This window comes from Acanthochromis polyacanthus, chromosome 23 (assembly GCF_021347895.1).
Source record: "Acanthochromis polyacanthus isolate Apoly-LR-REF ecotype Palm Island chromosome 23, KAUST_Apoly_ChrSc, whole genome shotgun sequence".
In the NCBI taxonomy this organism is placed as follows: domain Eukaryota; kingdom Metazoa; phylum Chordata; class Actinopteri; family Pomacentridae; genus Acanthochromis; species Acanthochromis polyacanthus.
Window position 1 is genome coordinate 9,391,144 of NC_067135.1, and position 21,795 is coordinate 9,412,938.

The window sequence follows — 21,795 nt, forward strand, 5'->3', positions numbered from 1 at the left end:
AGTTTGATTTGATTTGAAGGTTCACCTTTCAACAGGACTATGACCCTAAGCACACAACTAAAATAACAAAGGAGTGGCTTCACAACAACCAGAGCCCTGACCTAAACCCAATTGAGCATCTCTGGAGAGACCTCAAAATGTCTGTTCACCAACGTTCACCATCCAACCTGACAGAACTGAAGAGGATCCGCAAGGAAGAATGGCAGAGGTTCCCCAAATCCAGGTGTGAAAAACTTACTGTCATTCCCAAGAAGACTCATGGCTGTACTAGCTGAAAAGGGTGCTTCTACTCAATACTAAGCACAGGGTCTGAATACTTCTGACCATGTAATATTTCAGTTTTTCTTTTTTAATAAATTAGTAAAAATTTCTACATTTCTGTTTTTTTCTGTCAAGATGGGGTGCTGAGTGTACATTAATGAGAAATAAAATGAACTTTTTTGATTTTGGCAAATGGCTGCAATGACACAGTGAAAAATTTCAAGGGGTCTGAATACTTTCCGTACCCACTGTAAATATTTAAAAAACAGCACTGCGCTTTTAAACACTAGATTTATCTTGTAGAACAAATTTTAAAAATGTTTCAAAGTTTTCTGAGCTGTAGAAATATACTGAACTTTAAAGACAGACATATTTTCTGCACCTCTTTTGCATGAAGTTGATGTTAAACTTTGTGCAAACCAGGGGTGTACAGCTTCTAAACTTTTAAATTGACCGCTGTTAATCTAAAATTATGCCAAATTCAGCAACTATTTGGCTAATTTCTCATCTCATATGTTCTCAAACGCATTTCACTGGATTGGATAATGACAGCAGAGAGCCTCCAAGTGAAGCATTGTCCATTCAGATACAGCGATGTTTGTGCAGCCATAGGGGAGTGAATTGGACCAACATGGCGGCTCGTTCAGAAACTACCTTTTATTACAGTTCAGTAAAATGTGTTTCTGAAAATAACTGAGCCGAGAAGTACATTACGCAGTTTGTAACACTTCACAGTGACACTTAGCAACTGCATTTAGATTACTTTTACATAATGCAGCATTTTTTTAAATTAGTTTTTGCATTTTGTTTGAATTATTTTTGTCAATTTCTGCTCATATACAGCTTCCAAATAAAACGAAGCAGAAAAAATAATATTATTTGAAGCAAATATTAGATAATTGTGAAAGGTCTTTGCTAAGCTGTGATACTTTACAGAAGTGGTTTAACTTAAGTGCTCAGGTAGTGTCCAAGTGTCAACAACTTCAGTAAATGACATGCAAAAAATGCCAAAGAGAAGGTTTCCAAGTGGGTCGTCATGTTGATTCAGTTTGAAATCCAGGAGCAGAGAGCCTCCGGATGAAGTGTTGTTGGACCAACATGGTGGCACATTTGAAAAATATACTTTTTATTACAGTTCATCAAAACATGTTTCTGAAATTACTGAGAAATAAGTTACACAGTTATACTTCCCAGCGACTACATTTAAATTATTTTTACAGGATGCAGCATTTTTTTTAATTAGTTTTTACATTTAGTTTTCATTTTCCAGCAGTTTCTGCTCATATACAGCATCCAAATAAAGCTATGTATAAAATTTCTTAAATGGAACTGTTACAACATTGTGAAATTTTTTTTTGCTTAGTTGTGTTGCTTTACAGAAAATGTTTTACCTGAAGGCTCATTTTTTGTTGACTATGTGTCAAGAAGCTCATTAAAGTGTAAATGAGGTGCAGAAAATGTGCAAACAAGTGCAGCGTTACATGTGAATTTTTGGCGCAATTTTGGCCTCTTTGGGATTCCATACACAGAGCTGCGCTATAAAGCCGGTCGATTCTGTCCCGAGCAGAGTATCGTGGAGCGTCTTCCAGCTGAACAATATCAACATGTCGACAGAAAAACTGAACAAGAAGAAGACGATAGACCTGAGGAAGAAGCATATTGGGTGAGAAAACAGAAACTGTGTTCTTATGAATAGTTTCTAGTCAAATTCATAGATTAAAAACCAAACAGCGGTAGAATAGCTTCATGTAAACTACTAAAGTCATCTAATGCGTCTTCTGTAGACACGTAGAACATTGTTTAAAATGTGAAAACGAAAACGAAATTATAAGAACATTGGTAGGATTTTTTAAGGTTAACAAGTGCAGCTATTTCAATAACATTTCAGTTTTTCAAAATAAAGTGCTGCTGCAGTAGTAGTTCGTTTGTGTGTGATATAATAATGTAATTTTACAGCTGTGCCCACTCATTGTATCATAATATCTCTTTATAGCTGCCATATAACATGTACAGTTGAACCGGAGTTTGCACAGCTGTCATTGTTACGTTTTTTGCTCCACTGCAGGCCATCTTGTAAGATTTTCTTCAGCCATGACCCCATCAAGATCATCCAAGCCAAAGGCCAGTATATGTATGATGAGACAGGACAGCGCTACTTGGACTGCATCAACAACGTGGCTCATGGTAAGAACACTTCCATCACCTCCACTTTAACAACAAAACACCAGAGACATGTTTTCTGTAAGTGTTAGGCTGGAGGTGTGCCAGAGGTTCCACTGAAATGTGTAATTACAATGACCTGACAAACTGCACTAATGAGTTGTGCTTGTAAATCTGCACCTAAAGCTGCACGACTTGCAGGAGCAGGAATGCAAACATTAACGCTTTCTGACTTGCTTTCTTTCATTTCAGCCACCCGTGCACCTTCGCTGTCATGACACGTTTCTCCTGCAGATGATTCAATGCCCAGCTATAAAAAGCAATTGTTTTTGTTCTTTCTAATCCTGTGTGCATCCCTTTTATCCCTTTTTCTTAGTGGGCCACTGTCACCCAGATGTGGTGAAGGCAGGAGCTAAGCAGATGGAACAACTCAACACCAACACACGTTTCTTGCATGACAACCTCGTCCTGTACGCCCAGAAGCTGCAGGCCACACTGCCCGACAAGCTGTCTGTGTGCTACTTTGTCAACTCAGGGTGAGTCTGAATGTTTTTCACACTCTCCAAACAAGTTAAACAGTATGAAGGAAAACCTGTTTTTCATTCGACTGGGGCTCAGTGCAGATAATAAGGAAATTTATATCTTGTCTTAAACCAACTTTGAACTGAAACAACACAACAGGAGCAACAGAGTTGTGCAGAAAACAGCTCTGAAGCACAGGAAATTATAAGATGGAGTCAAAGGATAACTGGAATTAGCAGAAACACGTGTTTAAAGGGAGGAAAAGTGCATCATGACACTCTGTTAGTCTGAATTGTCAGGTCAGCAAAATGAAAAACAACAGCAATAATATTAGCTTCTTTAACAGCTTATTTGAACATGAAAAAGGCTAAATCCTTAAAGAAATCTTACATGGTTTGATGCACATCCAGCACTATTTGCCTCCTAATACCCTTTCAGTCTGGCATGGTTACTTATTTACCCCCCTTTTGCTGCACCTCTGCAGTGTGTACATGAATTATCTGGTGCAGGGCAATATAGTCGCAGATAATAATCCATATACACTCAGACAGACCTTGAGGGAAAACAGAGGCTTTATTCAGCGTCTGTACAATAGAGCAAAAGTGCACTTTGACAGATAGATACCATGTAATACAGAGCCAAACACATCTGGTTGCTGGGCTTTTTTTTTTTTTTTTTTTAACGTCTGGCTCTGAATTGTAGTTTGGATTCCTTAGATAGTTGCTCAGTACATTAAAAAAAACAGCACAGATGTCTGACTGAACCCTCCTGCTGTCCTCATTTAGGGGCACCAAAAAATATTGGTTCCTTGTCTGAAAAAAATCAAAAAAAAAACCCCAAATTTCTGAAAATTTGCAAAACCTTCACGAAGAAAATTCAAATAACTGCTTAAAACTTTTATTTAAAAGAAATTCCCCAGATTTGGCAAGAAAATTCCTGTAAATATTTTCAAAAAATGAGTAAAAATCTTCCAAAAAAATCCTAAAAATGTCTAAAGTGATTACATATATATCAGTAAAACTTCTAATACTCTCTTAAGAACATTCACATAACAATCAACCAAAATCCAGATTTTTATGTGAATGTTCTTAAAGAAACATTTTTTTCCAATAAAAAATGTTCAAAAATATCCCAAAAATGTTGAAAATGATGGACATCAGAAGTTTCATTGTAAATTTTTTTTTCTCACACATTTTCAAACTTTAAAATCGGTCAATTTTGACCCACAGGACAACACGAGGGTTAGAGACTTGTTTTGCTTCGTAAATGAGTTTTAATTGGGGAGAGACAGCAGAACAGGTTCATTCAAGTAGGAAGCAGCTTTTAAATGGTACAAGAACTTGCTTCTAAGGTCTGAAAAGACACGTGCATGACTACGATTTTACCTCCTAATGTATTTACCGTTGATAAATATGCATTAACCCCATATACCCTCTTAGTAGGAAATGAAACCGCCAAATTTATTCTGTAACGCCTGTGGCTTCTCCTGTGTGTTTTGTGGTGACTGAATAACTCACAGTAACCCTTGATCCTTTGAACTTCAGCTCCGAAGCCAACGACCTTGCTCTCCGACTGGCATGGCAGTACAGCGGCCACAAAGACATCATCACACTAGAAAAGTAGGTGGAAGTATGTCAATGATATCGAAGAGTGAAAGTCTTTGTGTCTCATTCTTTTATTGGCTGCACTGTTGTTATCAGGGGAAGTGACTGATTTGTGTTTGCAGCGCGTACCACGGACATGTCTCGTCGCTCATCGACATCAGTCCGTATAAGTTCCACCAGCTGTCGGATGCTGAGCTGAATCCATTTGTGCATGTGGTGAGTGTGTTTTCTCCCCCTGCACACTATTAAAACGCCATGACTCAGCTCGCTCCGCTGGCTTTTTGGCAGGCGGCTGCAGCACCAAGAGGCGGGAGAAGAAACGACAGCCTGAGTTCATTGGACAGGGTGCAAGGTGCAACCAGAGTGCCTCACTGTTAGTGTCAGAGGCAAAGGTTTAGCTGAAAACATAGGATATTATTAACCAAGCAGCCCAAGAACAGCTCGTTCTACTGTAGCACCATGTCACAGTTGTCAAGGAAACATAAAATTAAAGAAAAATTCCATAAATTTTTAACAATCCAAGGTTTTATCTTGCAAAAATGTTCTGTTTTAGCCAAAAGATAGTCATCGTTTATGAAGTAGGTGGAAAAAGTTGCAAAAAAGTTAATTTGGAAGTAAGTAAATTCCCTTACTTTTAAGAAAAATAAGGGAACCAATGTGCAAAAGAACATGCAATAATCATGTGAAATTGTGCTTGTTGAAGAAATACGGCAGCAAAATCAGCGGTACTTACAATATAAAAGAGTATTTAAAAAGTTAAAACACAGCTAATAAAAAGCAGAAACACGGTTGCTTGGTCCTGGTAGATCAGGATTAATAGTTTTATTGCACAGCTGAGTTGATTCTAGCACTTTGTAAATAACTGTCTCATCTTTTATTTAATCAGCGGTTACGTATTATGCATTTTTTTTCTTTTTATTAAGCATGCAATCACTTCAATTAAATTTTTTTGTATGCTTCCTTGGTAGCTTACCGGGTAGTTTAACTTAAAAGCCTGCAGTTGTTATACTGATGGGAAAAAAAATACTTTAGAATTGTCCTGTAATGGTTGTTGTCTATATGTTGGTTCAAAATACTTCTAGTATCCACTAAAAGGCTAAGAAACATCATAAATAAAAAGACAAAATGATGTCATTTTCATGTGAAGAGCCACTTCAACTAGTTAAATGTTGATTAAAAATGGCAAAGTGCCCCATTTACGTGGTAAAATAGTGTTTTTTGGCTCATATTTGGGCTACAAATTGGGACATATCTGCTTCTACTTCAACCATTTTGTCACTGAGAAGTCATACAAATGCTTTATTATATTCCTGCAGCACGCCTTTAAATTTAACTAAGCTGTATTCTTGTTGATTTTTTTCTCAAAAGGGCAATAATGAGGATGTTTTGCTACCATAAGCTCACTTGAATATGGCACAGAATCACTGGAGTGAGTGAAGGAAAACTCGTGTCAAAATGAGCAAAAATTAGAAGTGTGATCTTTTGCTACATGTCAAAGTTGGAACGTTTGAGTTTGACTCAGGAATCAAACTGCAGGTCAGATAGTAGTGTATGTCAGTGGAGATGACTGTATGTGTTCAAATGAAGGCTTGTTTAGAGCACAAAGTGAGGATATGATCGTATTTTTGAACAATTTAATCGTTGTTAGACTAATGACTTTTTACATCAACTTTGAAAATCTGAAGAAATTTGTTTAAATTGTTTAAACTGTCTCCAGCTATGAGACCCTCCTTTGACTGCTGACACCTTTTCCTTCTTGAAACTCAATTAGAGCGAAAACACAGTGTGGATTTGTGGCACTTTAGTAATCCTCACAACTTGTTGTCGCCTGCAGGCTCCCAGCCCAGATGTGTACAGAGGCAAATACAGAGTGGACCACTTCAATCCTGCGAAGGCGTACGCAGATGAAGTCAAGGACATAATCAACAAAGTCCACAAGAAAGGAGGAAAGGTACGGTTTGTGCCTGATATGTGTTATCAGAGGAAGACTGTACGGCTGATTGCTGATAGTGTGTGTCAGAGAACTGGGATGTTCACAGAATGAGCAGCACATGAGGATTTGTTTTTTCATTTTATACACAGAAAAATGCTTTGATGGTTGCTGGAATCTGTGAGTTCAATTGTCTCCAACCACAGACATTTTAATTAATCAGCACTCATGATATTTTCCACCTATTCTTTCTTCATTCTCAGGTTCAGGCCGAGGACTTTTAGGGTCAAATCCCAGATCCCTGCTTGATTGTGGAGCATCTCCAGAGCCAAGAAGGACGATTTCATCTCAGATATTATACAAAACGTCTTTGGAAGTGTGTGTGAGACTGTGCTCTTGTCAACAAATTTTCTCCCCTCAGTGTCCTACAGTAGCATTCATGACTGTGCAAGACCGTTTCTCGACTGCCTCACCCTTGTTTTTGCGTTGCTAGCTGAAAAGTGAAGCAACAGGCTGATGAAAGAGGTCAAGGATGCCAGGACACCTCCCCCCTGTTTTGTTTTTTAGCTTGGTTTTAGATTGATAGACATGGTATGTTTTTCCTCTTGTGCAGATTGCCGCGTTTATTGCCGAGTCATTGCAGAGTTGCGGCGGTCAGGTCATTCCCCCCGCCGGTTATTTCCAGCAAGTGGCAGAGTAAGTAGCAGGGATTCATGTTCATACTCGACGACAGAGTGTTTTTTAAACTGATTTTGAGGTTCGGAGGTATGTTACACCTGCAGATGTTGCTTTTGGCAAAAATAAATGCTCAAGTGTCTAGCCGCTGCATCTGACTTTTGATGATAAATGAAGTGTTTCTTCAGTATATGCTCTGAAACCCCACAGTTCTGCTGTCTTGTGCGCATTTTTGAGTGTCCGTGCCTGATTATCTGGAAGGTTTTTCTGCCCCTCCGCAGACATGTCCATAAGGCAGGAGGGCTTTTTATTGCAGATGAAGTCCAGGTTGGCTTTGGGCGAGTTGGCACAAATTTCTGGGCCTTCCAGCTTCAAGGAGAAGACTTCGTGCCCGATATTGTTACGATGGGAAAACCCATGGGCAACGGCCATCCCATGTCATGTGTGGTGACGACCAAAGAGGTGGCAGAGGCCTTCATGTCGTCTGGAATGGAGTATTTCAATACAGTAAGAGCATGACGCAGAAGTGGTGCAAACATGACTACAAATGGCAATGACCCAACGTCATCCTCGACGCTCTTGTCCATACTTGCAGAGCACATCGACATCTGTTTCCCACATTATGTTGAAAATTACATTCCGTTCGAGGCAGATTTTTTCCGCTGACTGTCGCATGTAGCAGTCGTTTCCCATGGATGAAAAAACATGGCTTTTTCCTGTCACGTTGGATGAATTTTCGGTCATATTGAGCAGTTACTTCTCTTTTGGTCTCTTATAAAACAATTCAGCAATGAAAAAAATAATGATTTGGTGATTTTAAAAGTTTAAAGTGTGAACCCAATCTTGGTGTTTCCTCTTGTTTTCTCAGTTCGGCGGTAACCCGGTGTCCTGTGCCATCGGTCTGGCCGTGCTGGACGTGATTGTGAAAGAGGATCTGCAGGGTAATGCTCTGCGAGTGGGGCAACACCTGAGTGGTCTGCTGGAAAAGCAGAAAGAGAAGCATCCACTCATCGGAGACATCAGGTGAACAAACATAGACGGTTACAACGTTACAGATTATTACTGCAGTCTGTGAAGTTGATCCAGAACACTGCTGATTTTGACTGTTTTTAATTCATGCAGCTCATGTCCCTGCAAATGCTGGATAGTGAAACATTTGCACTGCCTTCCTCTGATTCTGTGAAATATTTACTTCACCTGTTGAATACTTACTGTTTGTATTAAAAGAAAAAATGCGACAGTGAAAAAGGACCTTGATTCAGAAAAGGTTTCAGGAACAAAACACATGTGAAATAGCATTAGCATTTCTGAGAATTAATAAATGTGTACATAGTGTGTCAGACAGGACTAAACCTTATTGCGTCACCTCCTGCAGGGGTTGTGGTCTCTTTGTTGGAGTGGAGCTTGTGAGGGACAGATTGAAGCTCACTCCTGCCACAGCAGAGGCCCAAGAAGTCATATATAAGTAAGTTGAAGTGTCACCTTATATCATATTTCCCTATTTCAAACACAAAGGCTGCAAAAGGCTAAACTATTCTGCAGCATTCTCTATTGAGAAATCAGCATTTATAGTTACTCACCTCGTATCATACAGAAGGTTTATTAATTTAATTGGGATAAGATAATAAATCATCTAATCTAATCCATCATCTTCATTCAAATTATTCCCAATTTTAGACTTCACTTTACTGCATGAACATCTATAGTACCAGACTTCATTGAAAATATTACAAATTTTACACATGACGTTATGTAGTTCTAGTGTAACTACACAAACCTCTATGGCACCTTGCTTTTCTCAAAATATGCCAACTTTTATCCCTGATTTTATTCAGTCCTTAAATGGTTGTGTAGGCATCTGTAGTACCAGACTTCGTTCAAAATATGCCCAGTTTTAACCCTTATTTAGTCACAGCATGCATGGCTGCACAAACATTTATAGTACCAACCTTCAGGCCCGGTCACACTGCCTGAACTTTGTTGGAGCATTCCTTGAACGGTGAAAAAAATTCATCACCGCTCGTAACCGTTCACCACCGTTTAACAGAAGTTGGCCCCCGTTAAAGCAACGCCGTATACGCTCGGCCACCGCTGATGTTTCTGGAGGGGCCCTCCTACCGCTCCGAAAGTTTTGAGCTGCACAAAATATTGCGAGCGGTGAGGAGGGGGCAATTTTCCACCCCGTCAAAGTTCACTCCCGCTCCACCAACGCCCAGTCAAAGTTTGGCACCGCTAGACGCAAGTTCGTGGACGCTTGGGTCCGCTAGGCCAATGCAGAAATCTTGAACGCTGGACCACCGCTGCTTCACCAGCTTTGCCCGGGCGGCGATTAAACGTTGCACAAACTTCGGTGGAGCGGTTGTAAGCGTTTTATGAGCGGACACGGGGTTGCTGGAACGGTGTCGGGCGTTGAAGCAGCGATCCATGGCGGCGATGAACTTTGGTTTGGCGTTGGTATAGAGGTGTCGGAGCGGGACAAGAATTTGGCTATAAAAATGGGGAGAAATGGACCAGGAGCTCATTTGGAATCGAGCTGCCGTTGAGTTCAGACCTCATCTATATCGAATTTGCTCAAAGTTACAGTAAAACTGTATCACCATGGATGCTGAGAGACTTGCTATGATTGGTGCACTAGTCCAGCAGCAGAATCAGAACCTCCTCAGATTGCAACAAGCTGTTGACAGAAGGAGAAGAGAGAGAAGAAGGAGAGACAGAGTTGTGTGGGTCAGACAGTGGATACTGAGAAGGCCTGAACATGGACTGTATGACAAGCTGATGGTGGAGCTGAGGAATGAGGATCCACGAGCCTTCCAGCACTTCATGAGGATGCCACCAGCCATGTTTGATGAACGATTTCAGCTCCGTAGTCACAAGCGGTATGCCGCTAAACCAACTTTATACCCCCGCCGAGCCAACGCCCGCATGCGCAGAACGCCGCTCTACCAACGTTCGAGTCACCGCTAAACCAACGCTCGCTACCGCTAGCTACCGCTAAACCAACGCTAAAGCAACGCCGGCTTCAGCGGTGCACTGCTAAGCCAACGCCCGTGTTTTGGATTTTTTCCCATTTTGTGCGCGGTGACAAGCGTTGTCGAAATTCGGCCCCCCCTCCCTATCGTTCAAGGAATGCTCCAGCAAAGTTCGGGCGGTGTGACCGGACCTTTCATTCAAAATATTTACAACTTTCGATTTCTGTTATTGTGTGACTGCAATAACTAAGTGACTCCTTTCTCATTAGTCATATCTAATTTTTAGATGAAAATATTGATTCGAGCAGCTTCAAAGGAAAGATTGCTTTGAAGTTCAGCTGAAGCTGGATGAGAGTGATTGGTCATTCTAATAAATCCTGCGTAGTGCAATATAATTGTGCTGCATATAAGATCAAATAAAATGTTACTGATCCTGAAGGCATTTCTTGTGCCAGATGTTGCTCAGAAAACTGGAAATAACATGAGAATAAATGCAGTGTTGAGTTCTGTTGCAGAACTGCTGCAGAGAAATAATGTTTAAATTACCAAAAATGATATGACACTGAAATCAGATGACTGTAAATAAGCCTTTAAGTGGTAATGTGTATTGTAAAGAAAAGTATGTATCTTTTTGTTTTGCACAAAATGCAAATTATGTGTGGCTTTCCTAAAACACAAAAAAAATCAGACATTAACACAGAATTAATTTGAGAATAAGTGTTTCATACAGTACTTCTAATATTATTTATATAAGCACCAAGTAGAAGTTGTAGCAGTATATTTTTGTATCTTGCATCTCTCACGTTAAATATGTCAGTAGGATGAAGGTTAGGATTCATTGTCGACTTTTTAAAACACTGCAGTTACTTTAAATAGCAGTTTGTTGCAGCAGGGGCATCCCAGGTGTAATTAATACCACTAATTAAGGCTGATTCCATTCTGAGCTGCTGCTGTTGAGTTTACTGTGCGTTTACTGCAAAACGTCTGCGTTTTCGTTGCTTGACACGGTCCACATTTTGCTCCAGGCTAAAGGAGCAGCACATCCTCCTCAGTGCTGACGGACCTCATCGCAATGTGCTCAAATTTAAGCCGCCGATGTGCTTCACGATGGACGACGCTGAGCTGGTGGTGGAGAAAATCGACCTCATTCTTACAGGTAATATGCCTCCGTGTTTCTGGCTCATACATCATCTGAAACAGGTGTGCCGAACATGCGGCCCACGGGCCAAAACCGGTCCTCTAGAGGGTCAATCTGGCCCGCGGGATGTAAAAATTACAGAGAAGTCATGAACTGCAGATTGTACATTAGTAAAACTATAAATTTTAAATAATTCGTAGTCTGTGACAAGTTGTTTAGATCAGTGGTTCTCAACCCTGTTCCTCAGGACCCCATGTCCTGCATGTTTTAGATGCTTCCCTGCTCCAACACACCTGATTCAAATGATCAGCTCGTCATCAAGCCTCTGCAGAAGCCTGATGACGAGATGATCATTTGAATCAGGTGTGTTGGAGCAGGGAAGCATCTAAAACAGGGATGTCAAACTCATTCCACAAAGGGCCGGTGTGGCTGCAGGTTTTTGTTCCAACTAAGCAGCATCACACCAGACCTGACTCATTTAATCAACCGATCTCAGTCTCCAGACAGGTGATTGGTCAGACTGTGTGCTGTAGATATGTTGGAACTAAATGCTGTAGCCTAGAGCACACAGTCTGACCAATCACCTGTCTGGAGACTGAGATTGGTTGATTAAATGAGTCAGGTCTGGTGTGATGCTGCTTAGTTGGAACAAAAACCTGCAGCCACACCGGTCCTTTGTGGAATGAGTTTGACATCCCTGGTCTAAAACATGCAGGACAGTGGGTCCTGAGGAACAGGGTTGAGAACCACTGGTTTAGATCATAAAGTAAAATACTATTTCTCATTGTTGTTTTGTCATTCTGTGTCTTTTTTGTAATATTTTGTCTTGTTTGTTGTTTTTTTTGTCTGACTTTTGTCGTTTGTCTCACGTTTGTTTTGTTTCTCGCTTTTCTCATTCTGTTTCCTTTTTGTCTCACTTGTGATTTTTGTCATTTTTGTTTTGCTTGATTTGTTGTTTTGAGCATCGTTTGTCGTTTTGTGTTTCCCTTGGGCTCGCTTATGTTTTTTTGTCGTTTAGTTCCTCACTATTGCATTTTTTTGGCTCCTTTGTGTCATTTGTGCAATTTTTTTTGTCTCGTTTTTGTCCATTTTTTTTGCTGCCTTGTAACTTTTTTGTTTCTTTGGTTTTGTTTTGTGTCATTTGTCTCATTTTTTTTTTCTTTTTGTGTCTTGGTTTTGTTGTTTTGCATCATTTGTCTAATATTTTGTCTTGGTTTTGTTGCTTTTTGTCTACATCATTCAGTTCCAGATACCTGTGACTAAATGTTTTGTTCCTTTGTAGAAACTCTGATCTGTCAGTTGGAATGTGTAAATGATAAACTGAGGCATAATGCTGTTGAAATTGAATTTATTTTTCTTAAGAAATTTCAGGTTGTTCATAATGTTTTGTAAAAAAGATAATTCCTTTAAATGTAAACATTTTTGCACAAAAATAAAACTTTGGAGTTGTTGCTGGTATTTATAGGTTATTATGGTATGATTTAACTGGTCCGGTAGCCTAGCCGCGCTAGACAACCCACGGCAACGAATTTAATTCTCTGCCAGGGTGGGTTTAGTTACCCTCCATAAGGCTCGAGGTTGGATGCTCCTAAAACTGACCGATGAATCACCATGAAGTGTAGAGTCAGAAGGCGGGCGTAACTAAGTGATGACAGAGGCGCGACGATTCTGACAGAAACAACCGGAAACAACTAGCCTAGCCGCGCTAGACAACCCACGGCAACGAATTTAATTCTCTGCCAGGGTCGACAACAAAAACGACAACAGTCGTTGAGCTCCATTAGCACCGACTCTGAATAGTTTTTCTGTTAACATGTCTGTAATATACTTGAGCTTCACCCATTGACTGTATAAATAAGGCTTCACCAAACTACCGCATCCTCTGATTTCCGGCGCTCTAGGAGCCTATTCGTTGCGCTGATTGGTTGTATACCTACCCAATTGCTGCAGAGTGATTTGATCGACAACCTTTTAGCCCGCCTCCCTCCCTGTCGAGCGTGCCTAGACCCTTGCGTCTTCAGAGCGTGGGTCTAGCACGGCTAGGCTACTAGTCTGGCCCACTTGAGATCAAATTGAGCTGAATGTAGCCCCTGGATTAAGATGAGTTTGACACTCCTGATCTAAAAGGATCAAGGTGTGTAATAGTAGATAAGCCAGAGAGCTCTCAATCAGATGTGTGACTTTGTGTCTGCAGAACTGGAGGAAGCGTTGAAGCTGCACGACGCACCAAATGTCGAGAATGAAAGCAGTAAAAGAAAAGTAAGTCTTTCCATGTTTTCAGACACAGACACAACTGTGTTGTTGGTTTTTTAGGTACAAATGATCTGATTCAGTTTCCACAGTTTTTTTCCGTTCACTGATTTTCATTTCTTCACGGTTTTATCTCCAGCTGCCGACTGATGAAAACGGACACCAGTACGGTTCCAAACACAGCAGAGGGAGCAGCCAAGGAGCGCCTCAGCAAACCACACAAAACAAACGCCTCAAGACATAAAACTGCCTGTGAGCAAACACTTAATCATTATCAGGAAAGAGCTGATAAAGGACACTATACTCTTTGGAAAAGGAAAAAAATGATGCCTTAGCATGAAATCAAATGAAAAAAAAAAATCACAATATACTGTAAATCTATGAGATTGCAGTGTCTTCTCAGGTATTTTTTTTAATTACACTTAATAATCAAGCTATGTATTGAGCATGTTAACATGTTTATTATGACTTGGTGCAGGTTACTATGCAACTTAATCTACACAACTTGTGTATTATTCAAAATTTTACCAGTATTAGTGTGATTTTTTTTTGTTTATTGAATTACAATTTTAGTACACAAAGCATGTATATGTGAAAATATGCCATGGTGCCTTGATATAAATTTAGCCTCAAAATACAGCTTTTATTGTTATAAAGTATGGAATGCATGTTAAACAAATGCCACTGAAATAAATCAATATATGTATGTCATACTTGGTTGATTTAAAAGGAGATTTTAGAAAATTGTTCACTCAAAGCTGGCAGGTTCCACCTCTTTTTCCAGTTAAGGTTATTAATAAAGATGTTCCAATAAGCTACCACATATGGGACTGATACATCTTTCTGAAATAATGAGTGTATATGACGATTTTTATTGCTTATTGAGGAGAAACAAATTTGAGCAATTTCAAGTTTGGTTGGATCAATGGGTAAGAATGTTGGATTCTGTCCTGCTGCACTTTTAAATACCATAATTACTCCTTTAGGGATTGCATTTTTAACAATATTAAATTCATTAATAGGGATTATAATACTATATTTTAAAATAAATTCTTGATATGTCATTAGTGACCCATCTGGGTAAAACAACTGATGAACCAAGAGTATGTTGTGAGTAAACCAAAAAGGGTAAAATAAGGATTTGTTTCTGTATATAATGTCTTTATTGTTCCATATGTAGTATCTATGTGTTGAAAAATGATGTTTGTATATTAATGACAAAGAGAGAAGCATCTATTTATGAAAGCTGGATAGTTTTGAGGGGATTTTTTCAACACTAATTACAAAATAAAAGGAAATTTAGGCCTCCCAATTTAGAGAAAATAAAATTTGGTGTGAAGTTCCAAATTGAAAATGGGTTTTTAATGAACTGTTTAAGCCAATTTATTTTTAAAGTATTAGTTAAAGTGTAAAAGTCTAAAAAGTTAAGGCCACCTTTATCATACGAGTTCATTATTACTGATTTTTTTTTAATATAGTGGTTTTTGTTCCTCCATATGAAGTTACATAACATCTTGTCAATATCTTTTAAGACTTTTTTGTTAACATCAAGAGATAAAGCAGCATATGTAAGATGGGATATTCCCTCAGCTTTGGTTAGCAAAATTCTGCCTTTCAATGACAAATCTGTTTGTAGCCATTGGTTCAATTTTTTCTGAGTTTTGTCAATAATTAAGTCAAAGTTCAGATTGCATCTGGCATCTCTATCCTTAGTAATGAAGATTCCCAAGTACATAATAGTGTCTTTTACAGGTATATTGCAAATGGAAGGGATGTCACAATATTTGAGAGAAGCAATTCGCATTGCTTCATGTTCAAGCAAAGTCTCGATGCTGCAGAGAAAGTATTTATCAAATCAATAGATAAAGGTATCTGAGAGAGATCTTTCAAAAATAGTGTTTTATCATCAGTTGGCTGGTTAAACCAACATTTTAGGTTCATGTCCAGGGATTTTTGGTGGAATGTTCCTTTAAGGTGGATGTGTGAGGACCTTGTAAGTGGAATATTCCTTTAAACCAACCTAAATTTCATGTTTTGATCATTATCAAGTGAGAAACCTCAAACCAGACTTAATGACATTTGAGATTTATGCTGCTGTTATTTGTTCAGTCCAGACTAAATGACCGAAATCCACAAGTGTAATTTTATTTCAGGACAATCCATGTGACTCTAAAAACTCAACAGCTTTACAAACTCTTAGATTAAACTCTCCACAAGGATCCAAAATAAGTTGGACTTCTACATGAGAGCTTTAATTATTCTTCATCTATTTCCTGAAAAGTTTGGTCAATAAAAAAGACACAAATTTATATTTTCAGCTGACCTAAAGACAGACTTTGTGATTTTTCTGCTCACATGTTGTGTTGTTGTAAACTTACTCTTTCAAATAAATACCCTCTTAACCCCCTGGAAACCAGTGTTTGTCTTGTTTTTGTGTCGCTCCTCGGCGACCCCAGACAGCCGTGTTGTAATGTTTTTTGAGCAACACACCATACTATGAGGTTTTTACAGTGAAGGTTCTACTATGGAACCAGTTTGACATGTTCAGGTGTTCTTTGTGCGAAAACTCAGAGATTTCAGGAATCAGAAGGTGGTTTTCAACTTTCTTTAACTTTCTGCTTCAACTTTAAACTAAATTTATATCATCAAGCCAGCCCTGTGGACTTCCAGTAAGCTGTGTTCCTATTGGCTGTCCAGGTGGCTGCTTGGTGTTATCAGGAACACCTGAGCAGCTCAGTGTCTTCCTGCTTTATTCGGCTGCAGTCAAACATTTCCTCTGCTTCTCTTCACCACTAAACCTGGTTTAGCTCTGTTGCTGTAGTTTGTTCTTTAGGCGTTGGCTTGCAGCTTCCAGCAGTAAAATCGTCTTTAATGTGTTTCTTGGTGTGTTTAGGGCTTTGTACTGGATAGTTATCTTGGTAAAAGTGGTTCTTTAGCCACAGTTAGCACATGGTGCTAATGTGTGCAGTGATTAGTGGATTTGGTGCAGCTGAGTTGTGTCTTTATCTTGGCTGTAGTGAGTCTTTAGAGGTTTTTGGCCAGACACATTCTGTATTCTTGTTTGTGAACCAATGTTGGTTGTCCAGAAGGTAAGAGTTCCTGTCCTGATTCTCTGTTTAAAGAGCTTCTTTGGTAGGCTGCAGGAGACTTTAGTGTTTGGGTTGTGCTAGTTTGGCTTGTACGGTTTAATTTGGATGATTATCTTGAGGCCCCTCCATGTGGTTTAGTGAGGTTTTCTGTAACCGTTCTACAAAACAACCTGCAGCAGAAGAGACTTTGAGAGTTTTTAGGAAGTTCTGGAGACCAGACTTTAGAGCAGCAGAAACATTTGTGAGCAGTTTGAGAAGGTGAGCTTCAGAGTAGAACTGAGAAGGAAACCTTCTTGACCTGTGTGGTGAGGTCCTGTACCAAGAGTTTGAGCAGATTGTGAAGAGTCTGTAGTTCTTTGGTCTGAAAGCACAAGAAGAGTTGACTCATTAAAGGAGAAAACGGGAGATATTGTTGGTTCTGTCTCTCTGCAGTCTCCATTTTCCTTAGTGAATATCAAGTTTATATATTAAATGAGTTAACATGTGAGCCCAAGAAGACTTCAATAAACTCCCTCCATCCCCTGGACACAACATATTTTATGACCATGTTAAATCTTTTTTTTTTTTTAAATATGTTTGTGAGTTTTATTCATAGTTTTAACAGTTTTTTTTCTTTGCTTGTATAGTTTTGTCATCCATGTGAAAGGTGCTCAACAAATAAAGTTGAATTGATAAACTGAATAACTGACTATCTCATGACTGTGACAATAGAAGTATTTTCATTGTGATTTAAGGGTTTGTCTCATTTTTAAGGTTGGGTTAAAATCTTGACAGAAAAAAGATTAAGGAAATAAACTACATTGAAACAGCAATTAAAGGAAAAAAAGCATTTAACACAATAAAACTTTTAAAAAGAAAATTAAACATTAAACAAAATAAATTACATTAAACAGACCAAATATTTCATTTGATAATTAAAAAGAAGATAAAAAATGTAATTGTGAAATTAAAGATATTTAAACAAATCTTAAACATTAAAGATGAAATTTTATATCATTAAACATTTAAAAAATACAGAAAATATTAAACATTAAAAAACATTTAATTAGATTATTAAACCTTCAGAAAGACAAAACATGTATTAAAAAAATTGTTTAATTTGAAAATTAAATCTTAAAGACAATAAAACTTCAAATAGGAATTAAACAGAAGCATTTAAAAAGAAAAAAATTAAACATTAAAAGCTGGTAAAACATTTAAAAAGAAAAACCTTAAAGATTTAATTTAAAAATTAAATATTGGGAAAGAAAAGGATTTTTTTAAACAAGCTGATAAAACATTTGAAAAAAAAACCAAACAAAAAGACAAAACATTTCAAAATCAAATCAGACATCAGAAAAGAATAAAAGGTGAGAAAAGAGCAAAACTAAACATTTAAGAAGAATTAAACAAAACACAAAACATTTGAAAAGACACCAGTTAGACTTTAGAAGATCTGTTTCTTCAAACATTTCCTCTTTCTATGTTCTTGATTTGACTGAGGACAGATTTACTAAGAGCTCATTTCAGAAAACTGCTTTCCAGATAAAGTCTACTAGTAGTTGAAGGCAACAATCAAACTAATGTTACCTTCTGATCTCTACAAACTTTACTGTTCAGTGAAGAGAATCAAAGTTTGTTCAGGATTTCTAAAGAACCCACAGGTGAAGGTCTGAGAAGAACTCAGATGAATGATCTAAATGTGAAATCAAGACTCATGGTCACAAGTTTTAAGGCTTCTGTGAACCACAAAGTTCAAACTAACACAGAAGTCCTGAGAAACTTTTAAAATTTCAGTCCTCAGACTGTCTGAAAGTTCAAACTAACAGTCATCTGCTCAGGAACTTCTTAAATTTCAGCCCTCAGACTATGTGAAAGCTCAGGTCCTGAGGACTCAGGAGGGCTGGAGGCTTTGGAAAGTCTTGGAACTGAGGGTTCAACCCTCCAGCACAAAGGTTGAAGTCCAACCCCCTGAGAAAAACGGTCGAGACGAGACTCAAGTTTTAAAAAAAACTCAAAAACGACAAAAAATCGATGATAAACGCGCAAAAAAAAGAAGAATTAGTATCAGAGTGAGTAGCTCAGGAGGATAATAAGAGAGACTACCAGGTAGAAGGTAGTAGGATCAAGACCCACCACTGGCAGTTTTCTTTCTTTCTTTGGCTAAGTTTTTCAGAAAATCTGAGCAGGGTCTGGTCTTGAATCAGCAACCTGCAGCTCCATAGGCAAACCCTTAACTCACTGAGCTACAGATCAGACAAAAAAAAATAAACTCGTCGTCCCTTTGACATCGTAGTTTCTGTTCCTAATAAAGTGACCACATGGGTGGAGCCAAGGCAGAGTCTGGGTGGAGTCAGGGCAGAGAGTGGGAGGGGAGGTGGGTGGCAGCCTTCCCCCCTCTACTCCCCCACTGCCCACCACACCTTCCCCTGCCCGACGAGTTTTTGAAAATCCGAGTCTCGACAGGTTTCCCGTGTTTCTGGAGTTTCCACCAGGTCAGAGGCAGAACAAGTTGTCATGAAGAGGTGTTGAAGTCGGCTGAAGGATGGAGTAACGTTTTACAGCGACTTGAAGGAAGACGACTAGAAGAGCAGGTCTTTAACCAGCATCCCTAAAATCCATGGAGTCGGCTCCAGAGAAATGAAGGAAGGTCAACTTTTATCAACCTCCATCCAGATGTTCAACTTGATATCTTTACTTTGAGATTTTTAGCACCACAAACCTTTAGTATCACACTATATTATCATTTATTAGGACTTCAATGGAATCATGGGACTGCAGGATTTAAAACTGTTCCTTCTATTGGACTTCATGTTTATTAGTTTTAGTGGAGAAAGTTATTTTAATTGTTGATTAGTCTCTTAAAATCAAATAATAAATTGGATTAGTCAAGAGGTATAAATTTTTTACTTTGTCATATTTTAAATTTGACAAAAAATATAAAGCGTCTTGAGACAATTTGACCTGTAATTGGCGTTATATAAATAAAATTGAATTTAAATTGTATCTTGTAATGTTGGAGGAATTCAGCCATATGTTGGAAAACACATTTTCTTTGTCCATTAATCTGTTGACTGTTTTATACAGTAATTTGTTTTATTGTTTTGGCTTATAAAATGTCAAACTCAAATATATTCAGTTTACTGTCATAAAAACCACAAAGATTCACATCCATGATGCAGGAATCAGACACATTTTTTATCCTAGTTTAGTCAGAAAGATAGTTGATAATGTGTAAATTGTTGCAGCTTGTGAGCCGTAAAAGGCTTTAATCTTTGGGGCTGAGTGTCAGACAACATTTAGAAACCAACATCAACAAAACACTCAAAGATTTGAACATCATTAAAGAGAAATCCAACTTCTGCATGACAATGTATAATTAAATGACATTTATTTCCTATGTAAATGTGTGATATTCATCCTCTGGAGCTTTTCTTCACATCGTCTTCCACCTGGACTGGTTTGGTCAGGAGCATGTGCAACAAACATCTGAAAAACTGCACTTTAACATCAATGAATGACACTGAAGTTTAATCTCTACATAAATGAGACTGAGTCTGGATGTGCTGCTCTGTCATTAACTTCTAAGTTTTGGGAAAGTTCAAACAAAAGAGGACAGATCAGATCAGACTTGACAATGAGCTGATTTTGAACAAACATCTCAGACTTTCTGAGCTTCAGCACCTCTAGCAAGATATTTTAACAACAAGCAACTCAAGAGATCCAGAAGTTGGAGAGAGTTAGCTTTAGCTGAGCCAAAGAACATGTGGGACGCTAACCTAGCAAACATTTCAGACTTTTCTCTGTGAATTCTGAGAAATAATTTCCTGTTTAATGACAGAGCTACACATCTGAACTCATCTCATTAAAACAGACTCTAATTCAGTGTCATCCATCAATATTAAAGTGCAGTTACCCAAAATGTTTGTTGCATTAGCTCCAACAAAACCTGTCCAGGTAGAAGGCCACTTTGACAAACAGGAAGTGGATGATTCCAAGCAGATTTATAGAAGGGGGGACCGGACTGTACTAAGTGTGGTCCAGTATAGACGGGTGTTTTGTGGGTTTTTAAGGCTGACAATGATTATTAGTGACACATTTGGAGAAGATATTCATTTGCAAAAATGAAAGTATTTAAAATCTTGGAGTTAAACTTAGAAGAACACAAACTCTAACAGAAAACTTTGTTGATACGTTTTTGATTTGTTTACAGATATTAAGATAACGGTAACGTTTTATTCATGACGTATAACCAATCAATTCACTCCAGAAGACAGAGTGACCACAGGTAGATAAAGGTTCAGAGTCAGATCCTGATTTTTTTTTTCTTCCATGTCCCTGCCGGGGCTCCGTAGAAACTGAATGTAGCTCCCAAAAATTTCAGAACTACAGAGAGATGCTAGTTCTTTGCTGTGCAGAGTAAATATAAATGTGATCTATGGTGTTCTAAAAGACAAAGATGTTCTCTCAGTCTCTGGAGACACAGATTTGACCAAAATACCAGACTTTCTCCATATAGTGGAAGTTAGGGACCTACTGAGTCTTTTATGTTTGCCCTTTAGAATAAATGGAAACGGAGCCATTTGAATATTTGGTAAGATGAAGTCAAAATGAAATAAGAAGAGATTATTTTTCTCTACAAAAGCACTTTTTTGGAGCACTGCACATGTTCAAGTGGTGCAAGTACTTTACCTTAAGTTTCTCTAAATGCTTCTCTTTGTTGCGTCTGACGTTCTGTGCAAACCAGTTTTATGCTTTCCCGTTTTTTTTATACGTATATCTTTACCTTACATTTCAGCAGCTACCATAAAAGTAAAGTATCTGGATCAAAAGAATGAGACCTTCAGAAGACTCCCTGCTGTCACATGCTTTGGCCTAAATCATGGTATTATGATTCAATGCTACATTGGCCACTCATGCACAAGGCTTATTTTATTAAATCTGTGTTTTTAAACATTTGCACTATGATAAGAGGACTAGCTCTTTTAAAAAAAAAATTGACGAAACTAAAAAACTTCACTTTTCATGACAACCGTTCTGTCTTATGTAGATATCAGGGGTTTGTTTTAATGCATCTCTATAAAGTTGTACAACATTAAGTAAAAAAGAACACACTACTGTGCCTTGAGATCAAATTAACCCTTTCATGTGCAACATGGGTCAGAAGTGACCCAAATCCTGACCCACATCAAAGAGTTAAAGAGCATCAAATGGCAGT

General features: G+C 38.4%; 1 protein-coding gene across 1 annotated transcript; it reads left to right on the forward strand.

The window, feature by feature from the left end:
• Positions 1 to 1,782: 1,782 nt before the first annotated feature.
• Positions 1,783 to 14,332, forward strand: etnppl (ethanolamine-phosphate phospho-lyase). The gene is made up of 13 exons (XM_022214538.2): positions 1,783 to 1,924; positions 2,327 to 2,445; positions 2,798 to 2,957; positions 4,488 to 4,562; positions 4,670 to 4,763; positions 6,382 to 6,498; positions 7,091 to 7,173; positions 7,434 to 7,659; positions 8,021 to 8,175; positions 8,528 to 8,617; positions 11,147 to 11,277; positions 13,454 to 13,518; positions 13,649 to 14,332. The coding sequence occupies exons 1-13, from the start codon at positions 1,866 to 1,868 to the stop codon at positions 13,751 to 13,753; spliced, it is 1,479 nt and encodes a 492-aa protein (XP_022070230.1). The 5' UTR covers positions 1,783 to 1,865; the 3' UTR covers positions 13,754 to 14,332.
• The last annotated feature ends 7,463 nt before the right edge of the window (positions 14,333 to 21,795 follow it).